Below are 23,725 nucleotides of genomic sequence, written 5' to 3' on the forward strand. Positions count from 1 at the left end.
CCCCCGGGTGTCTAGTTTTCAGAAATGTGTGGGTTTGGTAGGTTTCCCTAGATGGCTGCCGAGCCCGGGTCCAAAAACTCATGGGACCCCCGTGCAAAACCAGGCTGTTTTGTGATAGGTCATTTTGATGTCTCTGCAATATGTTTTGGGCCCTTGCCTGTCGCGGGTACTTGACCCACCCACACAAGTGAGGTACCATTTTTATCGGGAGACCTGGGGGAATGCTGTGTAGAAGGAAATTTGTGGATCCACGGAGATTCCAGAACTTTCCCACACAGAAATTTGAGAAAAAAGTGATTTTCAGCTAAATTTGAGGTTTGCAGGGGTTCTAGGTAGGGAAATGTTGAGGGACCCACACAAGCCATGCCTTTCTGGACTCCCCGGGGTGTCTAGTTTTCAGAAATATGTGGGTTTGGTAGGTTTCCCTAGATGGCCGCTGAGCCCGGGGCCAAAAACTCATGGGACCCCCCTTGCAAAACCAGGTTGTTTTGTGATAGGTAATTTTGATGTCGCCGCAATAGGTTTTGGACCCTTGCCTGTCGCGGGTACTTGACCCACCCACACAAGTGAGGTACCATTTTTCTCTGAAGACTTTGGAGAATGTGGGGTGGGTGGAATTTTGTGGATCCACACAGATTCCAGAACTTTCCACCACAGAAATGTGAGGAAAATGTTTTTGGGACACATTTTGAGGTTGCAATGGATTCTGGGTAACAGAACATGTTGAGACCCAGACAAGTCACCTCATCCTGGATTTCCCTGGGTGTCTAGTTTTAAAAAATGTATAGGTTTGCTAGGTTTCCCTAGGTGCCGGCAGAGCTAGGGTTCAAAATCTACAGCTAGGCACTTTGCAAAAAAAGGGTCCGTTTTCACTTTGAAAATGTGGTGTGTCCACGTTGCATTTTGGGCTGTTTCCTGTCGCGGGCACTAGGCCTACCCACACATGTGAGGTGCCATGTTTTTTCGGGAGACATAGGGTAACACAGAATTGTAGAGCAACTGTTATTACCTATTGACTTTCGATGCATTTCTGCCTTCCAAATGAAAGACCATGTGTAAAAAAGAAGTCACTTTGAAAAATGTCCTATAATTCTCATGCTAGTATGGGTACTCACAATTTCAGAAATGTGCACATATCAACTGTTTCTAAACTCTATATTTTGTTCCAATTTCAGAAATACATAGGTGTCTTTCATACTGATTTTTCCATGTACACATTTTCCCAGAGTAATTGCTATATACCCACTACATAATAAAAAACCATTGCATGTTGCTGCTCAGTTATTGGCTCTGGGTTCGTCGGGTTCTTGGTGAACCTACAAGTCCTATATATCCCCACAACCAGTAATGTCCAGCGGATGTAACGGTATATTGCTTTAAAACAGCTGTCCAAATTAGAAGAAGTTACAGGTGAAAACGTTGGCACAAATGGCTGTTTTTTCCAACTAATTTTCAATTTTTCCTATAGTCATCTGTTAGTTTCTATAAAGAAACCTTGAATGATCTACACAAATGACCCCTTGCTGAATTCAGAAATGTGTCTACTTTTCTAATATGTATAGCTTTCCAGGATCCATTATTGCGTTCATACCCATTTCTACCATTAACTGGAATATGATTGAAAGCACAAAAAATTGCAAAAATAGGCTATGTCCCAGTAAAATGCCAAAACTGTGTAAAAAAATTTTGGTTTTCTGACAAAAGTCTGCTTGTCCCTAAAAGCTGGGAAAATGGTGATTTCAGTCCCACAAACCCTTTGTTGATACCATTTGCAGGGGAAAAAAACAGACGCTTTAATTTGCAGCACTTTTTTCCCATTTTTCCCCCAAAAACCACATTTTGCTGTATTTTGGCTAATTTCTGGTTCCCCTCCAGGGAAACTACAAACCCTGGGTACCTTTGGAATACCCATGATGTTGGAAGAAAAGGATGCAAATTTGGCGTGGATACCTTATGTGGTCAAAAAAGTACAGGGGCCTAAGCGCGAACTACCCCAAATTGCCCAAAAAAGGCTCAGCACAAGGGGGGAAAGGCCTAGCCGCGAAGGGGTTAAGGAGGCTCAAAATTCAGCAGTCAAAATTGGGGTAATATGGGCTAAAAAATCAAAGTGGCCCCATATCCCCGCCCCCCCCAAAAAAAAACGTGATAAGAATGAAATGAACAGCAGTTATGGTCATAATCCTGTTGACTTATGTGTTCAAGCACATTTCAGATAGGCAAAAATCCGTCGCCCTCCAATGAACATCTTTCAAAAGCCAAGTTACCACCACCATAATCCTCTTTACAATCTCTTCCTCTACATCTGTAGTTAGATAACTTTACCTCCTCATCAACTCATAATGCCTGGAATTAGGGATGAACTGACTGTCTGGTGGCCTTAATAGAGGCCTTATATATCCTACCCGAATTCCCTGAGGTAAGCCCAGTTCCACCCACCTTGCTGTCCTCCTCCGTCACTGGGGTTCCGCATCATTGCTACAAGGTGGTGAAGCCCATGTGGCTTTGATCTCATGTCAGGATTTGCCTTTTTCTTGGCTGTTGTGTGACCTTTGTTCTTCTTGGTGACTTTGTTCTCAGAGCTCGGTGTAGGGTCTTTCAGCTCAGCTTCTTCTCTCCTCTGGAATTGCTCGCTTTCGATTGAGCTGGACGTGCCCAGAAAGGGTGGTCTTTCCTTGGGTCTGGTTGTTGACATGCTCCTTATTCAGTGGACAGTATTTTCAGCTGGTGCTTGTGTCCATGGGTTGGTCCGTCGACTGTGGCAGACGCGGGCGGTGTTGCCTCTTCATGGAGTCTGTCACTTATTCTGGGGTCTTGTCTGGTTTGAGGATGTCACCGACAACTTCATGGGTGCCTTTTTGGGAATGACTGGGTGTCGGTTCTCGTTGACTTTTGTTCTGCCTTTGGTCTGGTAAGCTGGCTCACTTTCACACCTTCCTCAGGTTCTTATAAATCCTTTTGGGGTTTTGTTAGACCCTGTGTCTGACTGGGTTTTCTGTAGGTGAGGCAGGTGGGCTGGCATTGGGGTTCGCTGGCCTGGCATTGTAGGCTTTGGAATTAGCATTGGGTTGTTGTGTACTTCTTGGCCAGTGGCTCCGAGGCTAGCCCTTTGGTTGGCGTGGGTGGATGCTTCCGCTCAGTTCAGTCTGGCTTTTGGCTGGACGCCGACCCCACACACAGAGTTTGGGGAGGTGAAAGAGCTGTCACCTTGTTTGGGTCGTCTCTTCCTTTGACTCCCGCTCATTACTTCAGGTCTCTTTCTCTTCCCAGGAATCACACCCCTCCCTCTATTCCCTTTTAGATTATCCCAGATGCTAAGGAGGTCAAGTGGTGACGTGGATCTCTGCCCCGTCTGATCCTTGGAACTTGGAGATCCCTGAAGGGTTAGACCACTTGTGCCGAAGGGGTGTGGACTCACCCCCTTTACTGAGCATGAGAAAGGATTTAAGAATAATGATGGCGCATTTTCCCATCATCCTCCACGACTAAGTGCTACTGCTTTGTCAATGTCTGTGTGTTTTTTTGCTTGAGGCTTCCGGTTGCTTGTTCCAACCCGAGCCGGTTCAGGAGAACACGCTAATCCAGAGATTCAGGGTGTTCGAAATCATTTTTAAACTAGGGAGTCTGACTGCTGGTTTGGGGCTGTGGGCAAATCCCAAAGCCGTATTTTAGGGAGAGCTATGATTTTGTGCTAAAATGCCTACTTAAAATCCAGGAGACTAGGGCTCCTGTCAGTCAGTGCTTAATTTGTTAAAGTAAGTGCCAAGCTCTTTTCAGGAAACCAATGCAGCTTGCACCCCGCATTGCCCCTTCCACACTGCCAATGATAGTAACAACACAACTACTAACCTTCACACTCATACAAGTGTGACAATTCGGACTATTCCAAGCCGCCAAATCTATAAGAACGGTCTGGGTGGCAGGTAATAGTCGTTTTTAATGTATATTGAATTAGTAATTGACTGTTGTGGTCATCTCTAATTAGCCAGACACCGCCACCTTGTGGCAGACTGTCACAAGCACCGTGTTGACAATTAAGTGCCGGTGCTGAGCACCGGAAACCACAGGCACAAATTAAGCACTGGCTCTAATCCTGTCTTTCCCAGCTGAGAACATGGAGTGGTCCTGGACACATTTAGTTTCTCGTGCTTCGAGTTCTATGTCTTTTAAAATCCGAAACACGTAGAAGCGATTTAAGTACCGCTATGGCATGCCAAGTAGAGATGGGCATTTAAAGCGGGTTGCAAAGAGGCTGAAATATCTCTAGATGTTTAAATCAAAATTGAAAACTATTTCTTCACTGAACAAATTGGGCGCGTCTGCGTGATTTAATTCATGATGTACTACGCTCCTAATTTAATTTTTCTGCGAGGGAAATGTATCTGGCAGACACCATTAAAATGATCACATTCCTGCCCGTGATTACAGATTTCATGCCTTGGTTTAAGCAATTCCAAAGTCATTTAAATATGTTATCCATCTCCAACGCGGCCAGGACGTATTCCTGCTGTGTGGTACCAGATGCAAATGAGAACATGCTTTACATTTAGGATATGTTTATTTCCCTGGGACTTTTATAGAGTGTCTGCGAGCTGCCTTCCTAGTGCTTTGGGGCGCTCGGAAGCGCTATAAATTTACAGGGATACAACAAAAACAGTAAGGGAATTAAAAGAATGAAGGCATATTCTGTATGCGTGTCATATGGTCTGAGCATTGTTTCTTCTTTGCCTGAACCTTGTATGTACCTTGTATGTACTTATGCATGTCATGTGACCTCAGTGGTTGTTCAACTTCGGTCCAGCAGGGCTCTATCCATGCAACATTTCCAGAATAGCAACATGGATGAATTTACATGCAGCGTATATAAGTGGAGCTCATTTACATAGTCAGTCAGTGGTCAACTTGAAAAGGGGCCTGGCCCAGCTCTCCTGGACTTGCATTGGACACCTCCTGACTTAGACCCATAGGCGACTCGCAACAATAAATCCATTTGTTTTTCTTTTATTAAACTTGTCCGCATAATTTTTTACTCTTCCCTATGCTGCTGGGGAGAATATAGTGGGGCATCGACTGTCACCAGTGCTTTAAATGGGCCAGTACTGGCAGGGACTGAGTACTGCACTACTTTATTTTGTGAGGGAGAATACCTGCACTTCTCAGCAGATGTACAATACTTTTAATTGGAGAGTACCGGCACTTCTCAGAAGCAAGAAGGTACTCCGATATAGGGTTCCCGCACTTCTAAATTTCCATTTCAAACACTCACTATCACCCTTTCTGTTTTGTTCCATCATCACCTTGTTATTTCATATCATCCCAGCATGTGACGTCAATTACCATCTGTATGCAAATGATATCCTATGAGGTACTGTGATCAGTAACACCCATTGGCTAAGTCAATAGGTCTTGCCGGCTTTGGCACTGTTTGCTCCCTATGCGACAATCATTTTTGGCACCCCCATGACCTCCTCTTCGGGTTTCCTCACTACCACCGGGCAAAAGTGCCCCTCATCTCTCCATAGCCCCTCTCTCACATACATTTCATTTGTTTTAAAGCACTGGTAAAGGCTGGCTTTACTAATAACCATGTATATCTACCCAAACAAACCCTTTTCAGCAACATTAAGAATAGATACTGAAAGACTGGGGTACAAAAACATCACATCCTAAACAATTTTATGCCGTTTGCCTGCAGCTCTATGACAGTTCGTAACTGTCGCTGTTCTATATTAGCAGTGGCGGCTTCTGGCATTCGTTAGTGGTGGGGAGGGGAAGGGAATACAAACAAAATAGAACCTAATTAAAATAAATAAAATTGCAGATACCTGCCGCTCCGACGGATGCCGCCTCGCTCCTCTCTGGCGATCGAGGACTCCAGCTGCACACTGCGCAGGGTTCCAGATGCTAATCCCAGCGCTTCTCTCATGCTGGGAATACCATTCCGAGGACCTGTAGCAAGAGAGCAGGCCTTTAATACCGGTATCTCCCTGCTACGGTGGGCTCTAAAGCTATTAGAACATTCGCCCCATGAGGGCATAATGTTATAATTAGAAAAACAAAGCTAAAAAGAAAATCAAAATGTTTCACTCCAACATTTCTTGAAAAACGAGCATAATTTGTCTTCAATGAAGATATCACAAATAATGGTCCATCGAATGGAAGAAATAGGCATCACGGGCCATGCCAGAACCTGGCTTGCCTCATTCTTGGAAAAGCGGGGCTTTCAAGTTAGTGAGGGGCTTTTTCTTTCAGCAAGTCATCAGCTGAAGTGTGGGGTACCACAGGGTTCTTCCCTGAGCCCCACACTTTTTAATTTATATGTCCGCCCTTAATCTGACATCTGCTCATTTGGCTTTACAATGGGATCTTACGTAGACGATGCCCAGCTGATTGTCTGCCTATTACCTCATACAGGCTCCTGATCTATGAGGTTTAACAGCTGCTGAGAAGGTTTCCAATTGGATGGCAGCCGGCTGCTTAAAACTGAATGGGGAGAAGACAGAGGTTATGGTGTTCGGCAACAACCCCACACTCTGGGACCAGATCAGCTGACCGTCCCCCCCCCCCCCCCCTCAGGAACACATCCATCCCCCCCAAGCCTGAAATCAAGAGCAGCTTTCCATGGCATCCGAAGTAAAAAATAAATTTTAAAAAAAGGTGGCAGTCAGTGGATTTGGCCTCCTGAGAGCCATGAGGAAGGCGCTGAAATGGCTCTCAATGGAGCTGAAAAGAATGGTGATCCAGTGACTAATCCTTTCCCGTCTCGACTACAGCAGCCCACTGTACCTGGGCAGTCCTCTGTCGGTCATCAAAAAAACACTCCAAGTCATCCAGAAAGCTGTGGGTCGCACACTGCTAGGCATTCACAAAACACACTTGGCGCACGAAGCACTTAAAACCCTTCACTGGCTGCCCATAAGTTGCAGAATACAGTTCAAGGCACTCAGCACCACCCACCAGGCTACATACAAAGGCGGCCCACATGTTCTCCAACAGCTGATCACCTGCTACCACACCAACAGGGCTCTTAGGTCCAACAACAATCTTGACCTTCTTGTCATTCCCAGAGTCTAAAAGCCAGAAGCAGAGGTCGCCCTTTTACATTTCTGGCACTGAAGCTCTGGAACTCTTTGCCTTTTAGTCTGAGAACGGAAGACTATTTTATGATTTTTTTTTTAAGAAACAGAAAACTTAACACTTCCCTTGATTTCATCATTCTATTTCACTTTTACTAGCTCTGTTAGGGCTGGGAAGCCCTGAGCCAGGTAGCCATGCGCTTTATAAAACTGGTGAATTGAATGGTAAGTACCATGTTACGTACCGACCACTGCATAAAAAAAGTCAGTGGTACGTTCCACCTATCGAGGCCCGCATTCCATGCAGGATGCGCAATGTGGAACTTACCGCTGAGGCGCTGCAGTGCATTTGAGGTCAATCACGTGAGCAGGTGTACTCCACGCGACCCTGGAAGTGTGCCTGACTGGATCTGGCCGTGCTACAGAGGGGAGCTCCCAGGCTCATGAACACAGTAGATAGTGTAACATTGTGCTCAATTCAGTGTTACTGAGGGGGGGAGGGTGCTGCGCCCACTCTGCCCATGAGTAAGTCCTGTTTTCCACACTGCAGCAATATCCAATGATGTGTGACAATCCCAGCAAGCGCAGACTCTCGGCTCAGCAAGCCCACAGCAAGGAAGGAGTTTTACGATTGGATGAGTCAGCTGGCTGATGCCAAAGCTCCACAAATTCTGGCAGACTTAATTGAGCAGATGGTTGAATTATAGCAAACAGTAGCAATCATGAATATTAATTGGGATCGGAAAAGACTGCAGTCTGGCTCCTGGTGTTTGGGAAATTTCACATTATGTGTTGCCTCCAGTAAATTGATGGATGTGGTCTCTGAGGCTCTCCAGTACTTTTTAATAATAATAATAAAAAAAAATGCAAACAGACTATTTGCTTATCTTGCTTTTTGGACGTCAAGAGCACATGAACGTTCTAATTCTTGCAAATGGCGTACCCTGGGATTTCAAGAGCAAACCACCCCCCTCTGCAACTCGTCTCCCTGAAATTCGAATTACAAATAGGGCTTGAGGAAATCTATGAGCTGGACATTTTTTTCTAAGTGAATCATGAAAAACGCAGGAATGTATAGAAACAAACAACCAAACCTTGAGAACTTACTGTTCTTTTGTTCGACTCTTACATCTATCAAGTTTGTGAGTGGGCATTCCCCAGGGCTATTACACAAATGTGCCTTTACATTGTTAAAAACAAAACGCAGACCCCAGGGCCTAAAATTCTAGCCAGCGAAATAACATGTCGACAATTGCCTTTTCAACAGACCAAAGCTTCCGCTCAAACCCTGTTGGAGCATATAATGCAAAATTTCTATATTTCGAACACACAGTTTTAGACACTTTTGCTCAATGCATGAGAATGTAAGCAGAACACATGATCGAATCTGTTGCTTTAAGCAAAACCTGCCTAATGAACAAAACCTGCCTCATGAAAAAGAATGGGAGAAGCCCTCGAAAGTAGATAGTAAAGTGAAAACCAATGCTAGGTTCATCAACTTCCTTCATTTTATTCTTTGCTGTGGCACATTTTATAATGAAAATGAACAATTGATAAACAGAATGCAGAGCAATGTCAAACATTCACCCCAGTACAGACGTATGGGCCTAAATCCATAGGTTTTTTCTCCCCATGCCATTCCAGTTGGAACCCAGTCATATGCAAATCAATCTTCACCCAGTGCCCAATGGGAACAGTCCAGCCTGAACTGCCAGGCCAGGTCCTCCCTGGACTGGAAACAAGCATCCTAGGACCAGTTTTGGGGTTTCACCCCTCCTCAGCCAGGACAGCTTGACTCCAGTGGCATGGAGAGCACGGGACTCACGTCTGAGCATACCCGTCCCACTCACGGTGACAAATGCAAAAAAGAAAAATTGGGGGACAGAATGCAGAACAATGTCATACATTCACCCCAGTATAGATATCTGGGACTAAATCCATCATTTTTTGCTCCCCATGCCATTCCAGTTTGAACCCAGCCATATGCAAATCAGTCTTGATCCTTTGCCCAATGGGAGCAGTCCAGCCCGAACTGCCAGCCATATCTTTCCGCCATATCTTTCCTTGACTGGAAACGAGCATCCTAGGGCCGGTTTCGGGGTTTCACCCCTCATCAGCCAGAATAGTTTGTCTCTAGTGACATGGAGAGCACGGGGCCCACGTCTGGGCATACCCATCCCACTTGGTGTGACAAATTCAACACAAACAATTGATGGACAGAATCAGAACGATGTCATACATTCACCCCAGTACAGAGATCTGGGCCTAAATCCATCGTTTTTTTGCTCCCCATGCCCTTCCAGTTTGACCCCAGCCATATGCAAATCAGTCTTGACCCTGTGCCCAATGGGAACAATCTAGCCGAAACTGCCAGGCCTGGTCATCCCTGGACTAAAAACCAGCATCCTAGGACCGGTTTCGGGGTTTCACCCCTCATCAGCCAGGATAGCAATACTCCAGTGGCATGGAGAGCACGGAACCCAAGATGTTTAATTTGCAGTCAAAATTCTAAATCCTGATTCAGAACCAGGGCTTCCAGAATTTCTCAATTACAAATTGTACACACTATTCTTGGAAATTCACGAAGTATGGTGAGTATGGCATCTAATGAAGGAGTGGGCAAAGAGTGATGCAGAGTGGATGGCCACTGCGAAGTCTCGGTAAAACCACAAAGCTGCAACTTCACAAACAATCATACTATTCACACCCCCTTCGCTCATACGTCCTGTGAAATGTTGGTCTACATATCCAAATTGGATGGGAACGTGGGGAGGGAAAGTGTCCCTGTTATCCCATATTTTCAAACGGTGTAATGTGGGGCTTTTCTCTCTACTATGCTTTTCAATCCAACTAACAGAGTGACCACATACTGGTGGGCGGTACCCAGGATTACCACTCCGCCGTAGGCTAATACCATTCACGTTCTTTGGATTTAAATGTTCACTGGGCAGGATAGTGGCGGGGCTGTAACGAGTGATCAATAAATGTAACGAAGGAGGTTTGGGTGGCTTCGAGAGTAACAATGTCACTGTTTTACAATTACTTCTCCCATTCCATGCCTTAGAAGGTTACCGAGGAGTTTGGCCTGGATGCTCTCGCCGGTGATCCGCTACATCCTGATAAGTAGAGTAGGGGCAGATCACTTCATGTATCTCACTGTTCCCTTTCTGAGCTCACAATCCTTATCCAGAATATCATATTCACAGAACCTGTGTTATTATTGCAAAGTTTAAAAGTGTGTTTAGATTGAAATGTTTTGAATCCTGAAGGCTTTAAAGTGATGTCAAACATAGGGCCACAGAGTTTGTATCTGTGCCATATTTCAGGATAACCAAAACAGAGAAAATGAGGGCCCTAAGAACTAAGTCATTCTCTGGCCACAAACCCGGCGATTTGCAAAATCACAGGCTTGCTGCCAAAAAATTCTTCTCCGTATGTATTAAACCCATTTGGCGATTCACTAAAGGGTACCTTGCAAAATAGGTTTAGAAATCAATACCGTATCTCAATTTAGAAGGGGTGGGTTTAGGGTGTCCCTTCCAAATTGTGATTCAGTATGCAAAGTACCAATGGTTTGCTTTTGCATTTCCTGTTGCAAACCACTGAGAACATTTCAATTTCTGAAAGGAGGTGGTCTCGCCTTACCCTTTGTGAATCTTGGTAAAAGTTTGTTTGGGATTAGGCAGTGGTTAAGGGGATCTCTACTAACTCGAAAATAAACTTTTTGGTCACCGCTGCCCCATTCCGTTAAGGAAAACACGCTGCCTTGAAAATAAAAAAATACTTTATTGAAAGGCAATCACAGAGATTGTGGTCTCCTGATCCTAGCAGGCCACCATCTTTGTGATGATCTCCAATCAGGTGAAGGGCAATTTACGACCTATCCTATTTATATTAATGAGGTAGGTAGAATTGCAATTCACTCCAATCCCTTATTTTGTGATCGAACCTGTTGGTACATAGATCGGTTTGCAAAATCTAATTTTATTCAAAACATTCTGTGAACAATTTTCAACTGCTTTTTGCAAATAAATGTTAACACATCTGGCCACCAAGGGACTTGGAGATCCCATGTATGCAAATGTAAATTGTGTGGATACCTTGAAAATCAACTGACACAGATCCGGCCCTCCTGGACCCTGCTTTAAATAACTGTTGCTCATTCAAGGAGTGATCGTCGATTAAGTTCAAGTGCTGCATTGAATGGCCTGTGCATTGTGTATTTATTTGTGTTTTTTTCAATTTACAGGTGTGGACTTTAAAATGAAGACTATAGACGTGGATGGTATCAAAGTCCGGATACAGATTTGGTGAGTGGCCGATCCTCTCGTCCTGGTTTGCACGCACTGGTGCACGGTTGGCTCAGCTATTGGACCTGCACCTTTATTTGATAATGTAATTTGTGACTGTGTTGTGTGCTTCTGATGATTTTATGTGTAAACTTTCCCAAATAAACTTCACACTGTGCATTCCCGGCAAGGCATTCTAAGGTAGGGCCAATGGGGATTTCGAGAGATGCCATGGACACCTGAAAAGCCAGCAGGGCTGGAGATGAGGCAGTGATCTGTGCAATTCGTGGACCCCTGCAGCATTTTCAAGAACACTCGCCCTTTCGTGAACCCTATCCCATATTCTAGCCAAAATCTGACCTTTACTAATGCAAGCCCAACTCCCAGACTCCATCCACGAGCCCGGGCGTGTTCTCTTTTCTCCCCCGCTCGTGTATTCAGGCTCCTCCTGGTGTTGGTTGAAGTAGACACGAGCGCATGTCTTCGCACTCGTGTCTTCTTAAATAAGGACTGGGAGGGATTCAAGGTCAGTGGGTAGGGAGTGCGCCCTTTGCATGTGGGTGGTAGATATATGGCTGGGTTTGGAACGGACCAGGCATTTGTTGCTGGGATGTTGACCCGCTGACTTATGAAAATAAATGTGGAGCACCTGTCCCGGTTATCTGGTCTTCTGCATTTGGGTGTAACATGCGGCAGGAGTACCTTTTCCACTACTCCTTACCTATATCCTACTATAATCCTTACCCTGCCACTATCCCTTCCCACGGTCTGTTGTGTACAGGTACATTCCTTTCAGCATGTTTGGGTCAGTCCATTGCTCATGATTGGTTGGCTTGTCTATCGCATTTGCTTTTATTTGATAGCTTTTCTTCCTCTTACTGTTTGTTCCTTCCCTGACGCATAGCTTCTTTACCATGCTTGTGATCTGGATGACTTGTATCCTTCCACGGCTGACATCAGGGATCTACTTTTTTCCTACCAAGACTCCATGGGAGTTTGTGTTTTCCTGTTCTCTTCAGATTGCCTTCCCAGTACGAAACCCAGTGGCGTAACGCACAATGATGGAGCCCCCCAGTCTCCCATATCTCACAGATATTCATTGGATTTGGGCTGAATGAGCCCCCCTCTTTAGTCTTGGGTGGGGGGGGTGAAAGCTTGCAACCCCACCTCCCTTGCCACAGGGGCTGCTTGGGTCTGTGTTAAGCCCCTGTTGACACACGCATGCTGGGCTTCTGGTTGTAAGTTTACTGACACATAACTGTGTCACAACACACTCAACAGTGCAAGAGGAGACAGACCCTGAGAAAGGTACTGTTAAGAATAACAGTGACGATGGGAATAAACAGTGACGTAGCTAGACCTTTGCCCGCCTGTGGCCCCGCGGCAGCCGCATTGAAGAGCAGGGGGGTGCTGGCAAGTTTCATTTGATTGCAACCCCCACGGCGGACACATTGAAGAGTAGGGTGTGCTGGCAATTGCTGCCACGAGACGGCAGGTAAGAGCGGGGGGAGGCTGCTGCCCCCAAAACTCGTGCCGCCCAGGGCGAACCACTCCACACCTTGCTACGCTACTGGGAAGAAACCTAAAGAAATATCTTTCTAAATGGAAAAACAGGGAGAGACGGAGAGCTCTGAACATATGGACAGGGAGACGATAATTGGCAATAACAAAGCGTGCCTTCCTTTCATTTATATTCAAATAAAATATATTGGAGTCTGCATTTTTCAGGGGCGAACTTTAGTTTCGAGAGATTGAACTCCACCGAGATGGCAATCGACCGCCCCAGGACTTCTAGCCATCGGCACAACCCCCATCGGACTTTGCCCAGGCTTGTTTGCCGCCATTGGATTAATACCCAGCAGATCCATAACCCAAGGGTCAACGCATCGACGTTCCCCGAAATCTACATCCACTGTCCTTCAATGTGACCGCCACTTGACTCCTGCGAATGGCCCCACCTATTGCCGCTATCAACAAAGACTCCACACTCACCGCCTCGGAACTTACGGGTCCACTACCTTACACCGTTCATCACCCCCTGAAACCAGTACGCTGCAACCATTCTAGTAATTAATGTTGTTCAGGCATTAATCGATTGTCCTGATGATGATCCCATTATTCATGTAAACAGGATCGAAACGTCGTCGACCTCCTTTCACACCGTACACAAACATTATTTGTATAAATTGTGTCAAAGTTGTCGCTAAATTTTACGCTTGTTTCACTTTCTATATTCATTAACAAGCCACCTGTTTTGCCTGAATGTTTCGTTTTTGTATTTCTTTTTATGTTTCTTATGTTCATATGTCACTGTTCCTTCACAAACTGCCACCTCCTTCGTGTCTTGGGATACTGGACTGTATTCCACTGTATATTGTTTCTTGATTTTTGAAATATTTATGACTATATTGGATTAAATCCCACTATCCGGCTGGATAACAATCATATAGAATTGATTCTGTTCTATATTTATTTTGTTTCACTGAACATTGTCAAGGACCGCTGTCCTCGCTACAAATTGATACCCAAGGTCCTTGCATACCTAATTGGGTTCACTTGTTTTTGTTAAAATACGCCTGTGGCCCCGCGGCAGCCGCATTGAAGAGCAGGGGGGTGCTGGCAAGTTTTATTTGATTGCAACCCCACGCGACGGATGCATTGAAGAGTAGGGTGTGCTGGCAATTGCTGCCCCGAGACGGCAGGTAAGAGCGGGGGGAGGCTGCTGCCCCCAAAACTCGTGCCGTCCGCGGCGAACCACCCCACACCTTGCTACGCTACTGGGAAGAAACATAAAGAAATATCTTTCTAAATGGAAAAACAGGGAGAGACGGAGAGCTCTGAACATATGGACAGGGAGACGAGCATTGGCAATAAAAAAGCTTGCCTTCCTTTCCTTTATATTCAAATAAAATATATTGGAGTCTGCTTTTTTCAGGGGCAAACTGCTCAATAAATTGACCTGCCTCCCCTGCTGGCCAAGAACACTCACTAAAGTGTTCACATTGTTCTTTATTAACATTACTAAAAACCTTTCTGAAGCAGCCCTAAGTAGCCCCCCACTGTGCAGCATCCCTCCCAAATATCAAAATTAACACTTTTTTTTTTTACCTGAGAGAGTGCATGCAAGACATTTTGTTCGCTTAAAGGGGACGTAGTGCCCACCCTTTTCTTACCAAGTGTTAGCTTCATTGTCACTCCTATGTGCTGGCTCCTGTTAACTTCTTGAGTTCCCGTTGTACTTTCTCTTCATGTGTTCCTCTCTACTCTGGAACTGCTTCCTTTGTTTCCGAGTGTTCTTCTACTGTGTGTGATTTTGTTCTGGCCTATTTTTAGGTCGCGCATTCAAGACCTCTTTGTTATACTTAAGTATATATTTATATGTGTATGTACTTTGTGGGCTCTAGAGGATCAGCCTTAGGACTTGTCTGCTTTCATTTAGGGACTTTTTTTTCTGTTCAACTGCCTCTATTTAACTTTCTTGATAGAAAACGACCAGCAGAGGTCAGTAAAATACCAGAATCACTTTAGCATCCTCTAGATTCCAGTCCTTAGAAATTGTCTTCCACGAGCACCCGTAGACAATAATATTTTTTTCAAATCTTGTATTTTCAGTGATATGACCACCGAAGGCCCTGATTTTATATTAAAAACAGAGCTTTGGACTATACCATTTCCCGCTGAACAGCAATATTTCTCTCCATGTGTTCCCATACCTGGTGTGTCACGCAGTTTGGTGCTTACTTTTCCTCCATGTTAAAGAACAGTAGATGTTTCAGTACCCAGGCTAATGTGCTGCATAGCTAAATACTTATAAGGTCCCAAAGATGAGACCGATTGCATTGCAAATGCTTGTTTTTCTAGTGCTTGCAGCATTCGATAAGAGTGAGTTTTTGTAGCTCCTATTCTTTGTTTTAGTCGTGTTCCCTGCTTCTGCTTTCACCTGCCCCCTCCCTCCTTATTTACTTTCCCAAAATATAAAAACTTCACTTTGCCAGTAAGCTGGTGTTCTCCATATTTTTTGGAGCTGCATAACAACCACATTTTTAAAATCTAATGTAAATTACATGTTGCAGCATTCATTAAAGTGTGCAAGTGTTCGTCTTGGTTCCGCTCAGTGCTTCTGCGTTCACCCACTCCCCTTACTCTTTTTTTTCAAGAATAAAAAAAAACGTTAGTTGGGCAGTAAGCCGGTTTCCCCCCGCCATTCTTTTTAGAGCCGCATAACGACCCAGTTTTTAAAAATCTACGTAAGTTACATGTTGCAGCGTTAACTTAGAGTGCAAGTGTTCGTAGCTTGTCCTAGTCTTGGACCCATTCCATGCCTTTTCTTTCACCCGCTCCCGTACTCTACAATGACAGGTCATACCATACCATACCATACTATACAATGACAGGACACATCATACCATACTAGATTATACAATGACAAATCGTACCATGCCATATCAGATCAGACTATACAATGACACACCATACCATACCATACGATACCATGTTATACAATTACATACCATACCATACTAAACAATGACAGGCCACATCTTACCATACTAGTCTGTATTATACAATAACAAGTCATGCCATACCATACTATATAGTGACAGGCAATACCATACCATACCATACTAGGACAGGCCATACCATACTATAGTATACAATGACATACCATGACAGGCCATACCATAACATACCATACTATACTATACAGTGACAGACCATATCATACTATAAAATGACAGACCATACCATACTACTTAATGACAGGGCACGCCATACTGTACTATATAATGAAAAGACATATCATACTATAAAATGACAGGTCGTACCATACTGTACAATGACAGGCCATACCATACAATTCGATACAATGACAGACCACACTTACCATACTATACAATGATAGGCATTACCAGACCATACAATTCCAATACTATACAATAACAGGACATACCACACTATACTATACAGTGGCAGGCATACCATGCCATACTGTGATAGGCCATACCGTACTATACTATACAACGACGGACATACCATACTGTTCAATGACAGACTATACCATACCATGCTATACAATGACAGGCTATACCATACCATACCATGCTATACAATGACAGGCTATACCATGCGATACCATATCATACCATGCAATGGCGGGCCATATCATAGTCATACCGTAACATTCTCAGGCTATACCATATCATTATACCATATCATACCATACATTACTATACAATGACAGGTTATATTATACCATACAATTACAGTCCATACCATACTATATGAGTTTGTCAATGGCTTTTAAGCCAGGTTGTACAGCAGCACGGCTGCTCTGCAGCATGATTGAAAATTGCAAATGAAAAAAGCACTATGACGTGACCAGCATTGACCGCACCTTATCGCTTTCTTTGTGTGTTTTCCCCATGCTGCATAGCAGCCATGCTGCTGTAAAACATGGCTAACAAAAACATTGACAATGCCTATCGATCGCACATTGGCGATACTTATTGGATTTGCCAAGGCTCGTTTTACCGGCATTTCTGCTCTTCATGACATGAGTTTTGTGACTTAAAAGACTCCTTTGTTTTGTGCGCCTCTTATAACTTGTGCGCTGAGGGGATCTGCTGCGTGCGACCCTGCGCACGTGCACACCTTGGAGGGAACTATGCTCATAATATGCAAGTTCATGGCCCCCTCCCCCACAGTATTTGATGGTCATTCTAGAGGCTCAAATTAAAATCTTGCAAATGTGGAGATATTCAACCAATTTCTTGACATTTCAGTTCTTGTTGTAAATCTTGGATGGTATAGAATCCCTTAAGGGAATGGGGGTGAAAACACCGGTCTCGATGATGTTAGTGAAAGAAAACATTAGTGGGTCTCCAGACGGTGAAGGCCACCTGCAGTCTCGCTCTCCCGTTCCCTCAAACATCTTACAGTGCACAACTTTGAAAGATCTCTGAAACACAGATGTCATGTTTGAGAACGTGTCTGTCCTTCTAGTCATTGCTAAAGGGACTTCTCGAAAGTAAACTTCCTGCTCTTACAGCTTAAACCCCTCTGAAAGATACCAAGCAGATACACCTTGCCTTCGGTGAAGTCATGTGTTCTTGATTAACAATAAATGATAAGGCCAATACACATTTCGAATATTGGAATGGTGAGTTGGGAGCATTAGGAAAAAACAGATATTCAGAGGAGTAATCCAAGAGACAGTTCAAGAATATTCCCTGATTCCTGTAAATAGACAAAAACATACATCCAAGAAAAGAAAAATTATTAGATTTCATTGGTGTCTAACCGCTGCACTAATGACTCAGAAAAATAGGGGGCTCGCGGCACCGCAGCCATCAGTGCCCGCGCTGGCTGGCGTCTGAGAGTACAAGAATTGTTCTGAATTATGTATTGTATATGAATAACACCCCAGTGATCCCCTGTTTATTTACTGTATTGATTGCCCCAGGTTCATAGTGGTTTGCAGTGCAGCCCATGTTTCAGTTTACATTGTTTACAAATATGACATGGCTGCTCCAAGCCTCCGTAGTCTGAGGCAACCAGTGAATCTCTTCTAGAGGTGGCCCTAACTCTGCAGCTTAATTACACCAAATTACAGCAAATTATGTGGGGCGCATGAACCTGCATTTAGCGCTATTGTCTTGGCACAAAATGCACCCCCCAGTCCAAAATGAACCTGAGAATGTATTTTGAACTAATAAAATTGCGCTAAATGCAACAGAACAGGAAAATTAGTAGCCAGCAGCCGCTGTTCCTGTGCATATATTTCCCAAATTGCACAATATTTTTAGTAATTGCATGTCAAAACAGTTACTCAAAATTACGCTATTACTACGCCGTAAATAAGATTTTACCCAGGCCTAATTTTTTCCCTCATGCCAGTATGACTGACTGACTCCTCTGCAAAGCATCTGAAAAATATCTTCCTTTGATGCAGATACCAAACCTTTCTCCGTCAAGGCTGCCCCTGCTTCTTCACCAACAACTTCACTTCTCTCTGGACCTGACCCATCATCCGCAGTGGCGAGCAAAGCTGCAATTTCTCTGCTTCAATCCTAAATCCTAGAAATTCCACTTGCCATATGGGGTTCACTACACGCTTCAACCTGTTCACCCACAGGCTGAGCTCCTTCAACTGGACTGTCCATCCCAACTGTTCCAACAACCTCACTCTGCCTTGAATCATCAGAAGGAAGCCATCTAAACAATATTTCCAATTAAAACATCTTGTCCTGAAACCTACAACCGGCAGTAAGAGCTCAATAAACGCCCAAGGAGCAGATAATAGGCAAAAGGGAAGGCGTGCAGTTGACCTAATCGTGTCCTCCCACCTGAAGCCTCTGATATTCCTGACGTAGAGGCGCAGTGAAATATGCTTTTATTTAAGTCCAAGTGGGCCATCCATCTCCTCCAACTAACAAGCCTTTGAGCAAGTGGGTCCCCTCCATATTGAAATTGTGGTAAATAAAGTTTTTTTTCAAAACCCTTAAGTATATCACAAGTTGTTCTCCTGTTGGTAAGAAAAGCTGTCTCCAATTTACCAACCAATTCAATCAATACTTTATTTTCTATTTGCATAATTTATTTAATCACCAGCCCCTTTCCTAACCTGAGAAAACAATTCTGATAGAACATTTGCCAAACAGACTCTCTCACATACCATGAGACTGCCTGAAGAACTAAAGAATCCAAGGTTCTCGGTCACCTTTCTGCTGATGTACCATAATAGTCTCCCTACCCCTAGACTAGGACTTACTTGCTACTCGTCCTCGACTGCCTCTTTTTCTGGGTCCTCTGTATCTATGAAGGAAAAGCCCATGTGCAGCCTGGGATTGTAGAAAGGAACCTTATCCTAAGCCAGGCAGCGAGAGAGTGACCTCTTCCGGGTAAAGCCTGGAAGTCCACCTCACCGTCTCCTGGCCCTCCCAAAAGCAGCTTAACTTAAAGCATGCTTGGTTGAACTGTCACCTTATCAGTTTTTCAAAGCTATGTACATATTTGGCAAGTTCCTTTAATTATGTCCTCAAAACTCCTCTAAACTTCCTCAAAATTATGTTCTCAAAATTCCTCAAAATGTCCTCCAAACAAAGTCTGAATACCGCTGGACCCTCTTCTACCAAATCACATGGCCTCGGATCAAGTCTCAAAAGAATTATCTTCCTTTGCTCTGACATCATAGATCCATTAGCTTTCCCTAGTAAACACATGGCCCTCTGTTTTAAGCTTCAAAGCCACTCAATGCTCACAGCAATCCCTTTCATGAAGGCCTCCTATATCATCTATACATGCGTGGCCATTAGGCCCAAAACACCTAAAGATTTAACTTAATGAGCCTTTAGCAATGTATCTCAATCTTTCTTGTATCTTTCGCCAATGTCCACATGTATTTAACCAACTTAGACTCCATGTCTGGTGTAAACAATGTGTTCCTTTTTCCTCTTCCTGTGGTTTCCTCAACTTCACTCTCATGTCTTCTGCCACATGTCCGTGGGTCACTAGTTTTTAGTCTGAATGTGGTGAGTTTCCCTTCCTTGAACGTGCTACTGTCCAGCGGACCTTTCACTAACTCGTCCGCCTCGTTACCAGACTTTGCTTTCTTGTTTACCTTCACGTTCCCACTTTCATTGAGAATTTCATAATCTGTGTCAACTCCTCTTCATCTTCTTCTGCAAGCAGGCTAGCCTATACTCTTTTCTTTTTAGTTTTCCCAAGTAGAGGATCCCCTGAAGTTTCTGTTACTCATGCGCAGTCTTCTTTTTAACATTCTTATTCATTTTTTACCTTCATCTGGCTCTTCTGAGTATATTCAAAATCCTTCTTCAACTTTCTCTTTTAAAACTGATTTTGTAATAGTTATTCATCTATTTTGACAGATTGCCATAAAAGCAGCTGTCAGTAACTTTGAATCTATTTTTGTCATATCATCAGCCAACATCTCGTTCAACTCTTCTCTGGACATTCTCTCCACTGGTGCTTACTAACTCGGGGCAGATAAGTCTCCATCAGTTGAAGGGACCTGCATTCTGAAAATTCAAAGTCTTTTAACTTCTAAAAACGCCTAATGTTCTAAACTTTCTTGGTTAACTAATATTTACATTTTGTCTTGACTGAAGCCCAAATAATCATGTAGCTAATATTTACCCTGCTAAGCATACCTAAAATGGCCAACTGCAAGTTAATTTTATCCCTTAAAACTTCACCCATGATGGCCGCTGATAAAGTTCTATATCTACCTCTGGCCTAAACACTTTCAAAGACTCCTGCCACATTCAAGGAAGCACAGTCCATTGGGGATTAGGGATTTTAGCCCTCATCTCACTTGCACTGCCTGAGACCAGAAGAAGGTAAAGGAGTCCCGGATTATCCCCTGCCTATCGCTGTGCACTGTTGGTGCACTAAGAAAGCGACTTGCAGATGTAGGATAAGTGCCAAAGTCACTGTCACACTCTGAAGGACCTACGCAAGGCAGCTGGCTACAAGACTAAAATAAAGGTAAGAAATGAGAAAATCCATTTTAACTATAAAGAAACAACTACCAAGCACATTTGTAAAGGGAAGCCAGGCTCAGTCTGACATTAATAGTCGAAATAAGACTTAAATCAGTGGTGTTGACCCACTGTAGATTAAACCTAGAACTTAAACGTGGCTAAACGGTTAAAACTAAGTTCTTCTGTGCCGAACAGTGACCATTGTATTGTTGGGTCTCACGTTATATTCACTCGTTGACCATGCTGCTGTGGCAACCTTGGGCACCCTAATTATTTTAGCCATGGCTGTGCTATCGGGCCTTTATGTGGTCTTATTTTTAATACCACATTTTGGCTACCCTGTACACCATTATAAAATTGCATTTACTGTCTACTACTGGACCATACTGTTTGAAGCAATTCCTTTTGAGCCCAGATTTTACTTCTGAAAATCATATTTACTCTTTGAAGTCTGTACTTTGTCCTGCACTTCAGTCCTGATGATGACCTTGAAAGTAATCCGTAAGGTCGAAACGTCTTCAACAGTACAGCAAACAGAATAGGCCTCCCTACATTAACTGAAGGACTGAGCTGTGGAATCCAAATAGTCTCCACCCAGCTATATTACCTGACCGAGGTCGTTTGCTTCTTGCATGCACATGTGTGTTAGCAGATAATGCAGTTTTCTACTGTGTGATCACTGGGTGCACTGAGCACTTGTTTTTTTTTAATGTTACAGTTTTTATATGCGATATTTAAGGATTTATTACAATTTTTTAATTTAGGGGCTAGTTTCTATTTTTATGTCCTATTTTGGTTGTATGGACCACTTGAATTTGCTTTTAAATAAGAAAAGTACACTAAATGAGACCTAAAAATTAGAAGTAATAGAAGCAAGTTTGTGAAGAATGTGATGAAAAATAAAAGGAACAAATGCATTGGAATGCATCCATCACTTGGAATTGCCTCCTAATACATGATTCAAACAAGTACTGACATCACAGGAAAAGAGTCTGCTTCACTTTAAATCGTGAACCCCGGATAAACTCTTCACACCATCTTATGCTGATGCTTCCAATCACTGTTTAGGTCTTGGCACAAATGTAACATTTATATATCCAGACACTGCCTCGTATGCCATGCACCCAGTGCTTAATTTGTAATTTGAGCTGGTGCTTTTCAGTGCTCGGCACCAGCACTTAATTGTCAACACCGTAGGCCAACATGGCGCCTCCTTCTGGTCTCTTCTCTTCTGCATAAATTGGGAGCACCAGGGCTCAGGGAGGCGGGGAACCGCTATGCCACTAAACCCAGTATGGCCACTCCGCTCCACCCTCCCCCTCGGTGAGGCTGGGGATCACTGAGGCAGGGGATCACCAGTCGCTCTGAACCCAGATCCCCACTCCCATGAGCACTGACCTCTCATTCACGTCACTAGGCTCTCAGGACTGAAATTCAGTGTCACAAGGACACTAAACCTACCAGCATTCAACTATGTAACTCTGTTCCCTTCATTACCAAAAACCCACACTGCAAATGCGTATTAGGGCCAGACTAGTAAGGCGCCCCCCACCTGTGCAGAGTGAGTAAACACCTGTTTGGTTTGAGGGTCCCTCGAGTCCTTACAAGCGAGCCGCCACAGCCTGTCTTATTTAGTGATTTGTTTGTTTGGCTGGTTCACTCTTAGGGTGTCCACCTCACACCATGTTATTACAGATGCTGTTTTCAGTCCTGGGATTTCATGTAACACACCAATGCCTACTGGGTACTACATACAGCATGATTCTAAGGGAGTTTTCCACTAACCTGAGCCTTAAGTTTTATTTTTTTTCTCTAGAGTTTTTTGTCCAACCACACTAGGAGAGATTGTATTCCTTTGTATACTGAAGCGTGGTCCACTTTCATCTTCTTCAAATAGGGCCCTATTGCAGGTATGCCATCTTCAAAGCATACGCGGTCCTTTCATGGTACCGCTGACTGCAATAGCAACCAGTGGTACTTTTGTGTGTGCAGATATCTCCACATAATATTCACTTTCTGAGAGCTTTTCTTCTTGTTTGAAACCATCAAAGCGAAACATCAAATAGAAAATCGCAGTCCTCTCTCCGGCACCAATCTGATAGGCCATCATTACGTTCCCCGTAAGAGCGAGGCGGTATGAAGGCAGCGGAGGCGGTATTCTCATTACGCCCGACCACTATCTAGGTGAACGACAGCTTATCAATTCTTGTGTCTAATTTTAATATCCTCAAGCTGCGGATATTATTGTTTCATCTCCATCCCCCGAGGGGCAAAGATGGTCTGCAGACCTCTCCTCGCATGAAAGCGCGTAATCCGATCACCATCTTATAGAGTGCGCAAACAGAGTCAGGAAATTGTTGCTGGAAATGAATTTCTACTAAGACCCGCCTTGGGAGAAATGAAGCAAAGATTCTGGTGTATTACAAGGGCATTAGGCATAGTCCGCGCCACGGGTATCCCCCTGACGCAACCTGGAGGAGCGCCCGCTAAGACTTGGTCACAATATGGGTCAGGTTCCTAATTACATTGATTATTGTTTGATTGATTATTAATTTAAGTAGCACTTACAACATTGGGGTTTGTGTTTTAGTAGGTTATTTTTGTCATATCCTATAAAGAAACTAAATAAAGAAGCAATATCCAGGAGATTAAGAAAATACAAATTTTACATCATCACATAAGGAGCATTGTAAGTTAATGTTCGGCATTTTGTTTGCTCATTTAAAGTAAATAAAAAAACCTTGTATTTCAGTAATACTTACAATCAACACTGTACAGCACTTCAAAACCCTCATAATCTTATTTAAATTTAATAAATGTTATTCTTTGGTCTTAGAAGGATCCTTCCTGAGAGTGACCT

At 43.8% G+C, this 23,725-nt stretch overlaps 1 protein-coding gene across 1 annotated transcript in view; it reads left to right on the forward strand.

The window, feature by feature from the left end:
- RAB15 (RAB15, member RAS oncogene family) overlaps positions 1–23,725 on the forward strand; it is a 355,439-nt gene that overhangs the window by 251,831 nt on the left and 79,883 nt on the right. Inside the window, exon 2 of the mRNA XM_085627227.1 lies at positions 11,323–11,383. Coding sequence (XP_085483353.1) covers positions 11,323–11,383 — 61 coding nt within the window. The remainder of the gene's footprint in view (positions 1–11,322; positions 11,384–23,725) is intronic.

The sequence above is a fragment of the Triturus cristatus genome, chromosome 9 (genome assembly GCF_964204655.1).
Source record: "Triturus cristatus chromosome 9, aTriCri1.1, whole genome shotgun sequence".
Taxonomy (NCBI): Eukaryota; Metazoa; Chordata; class Amphibia; order Caudata; family Salamandridae; genus Triturus; species Triturus cristatus.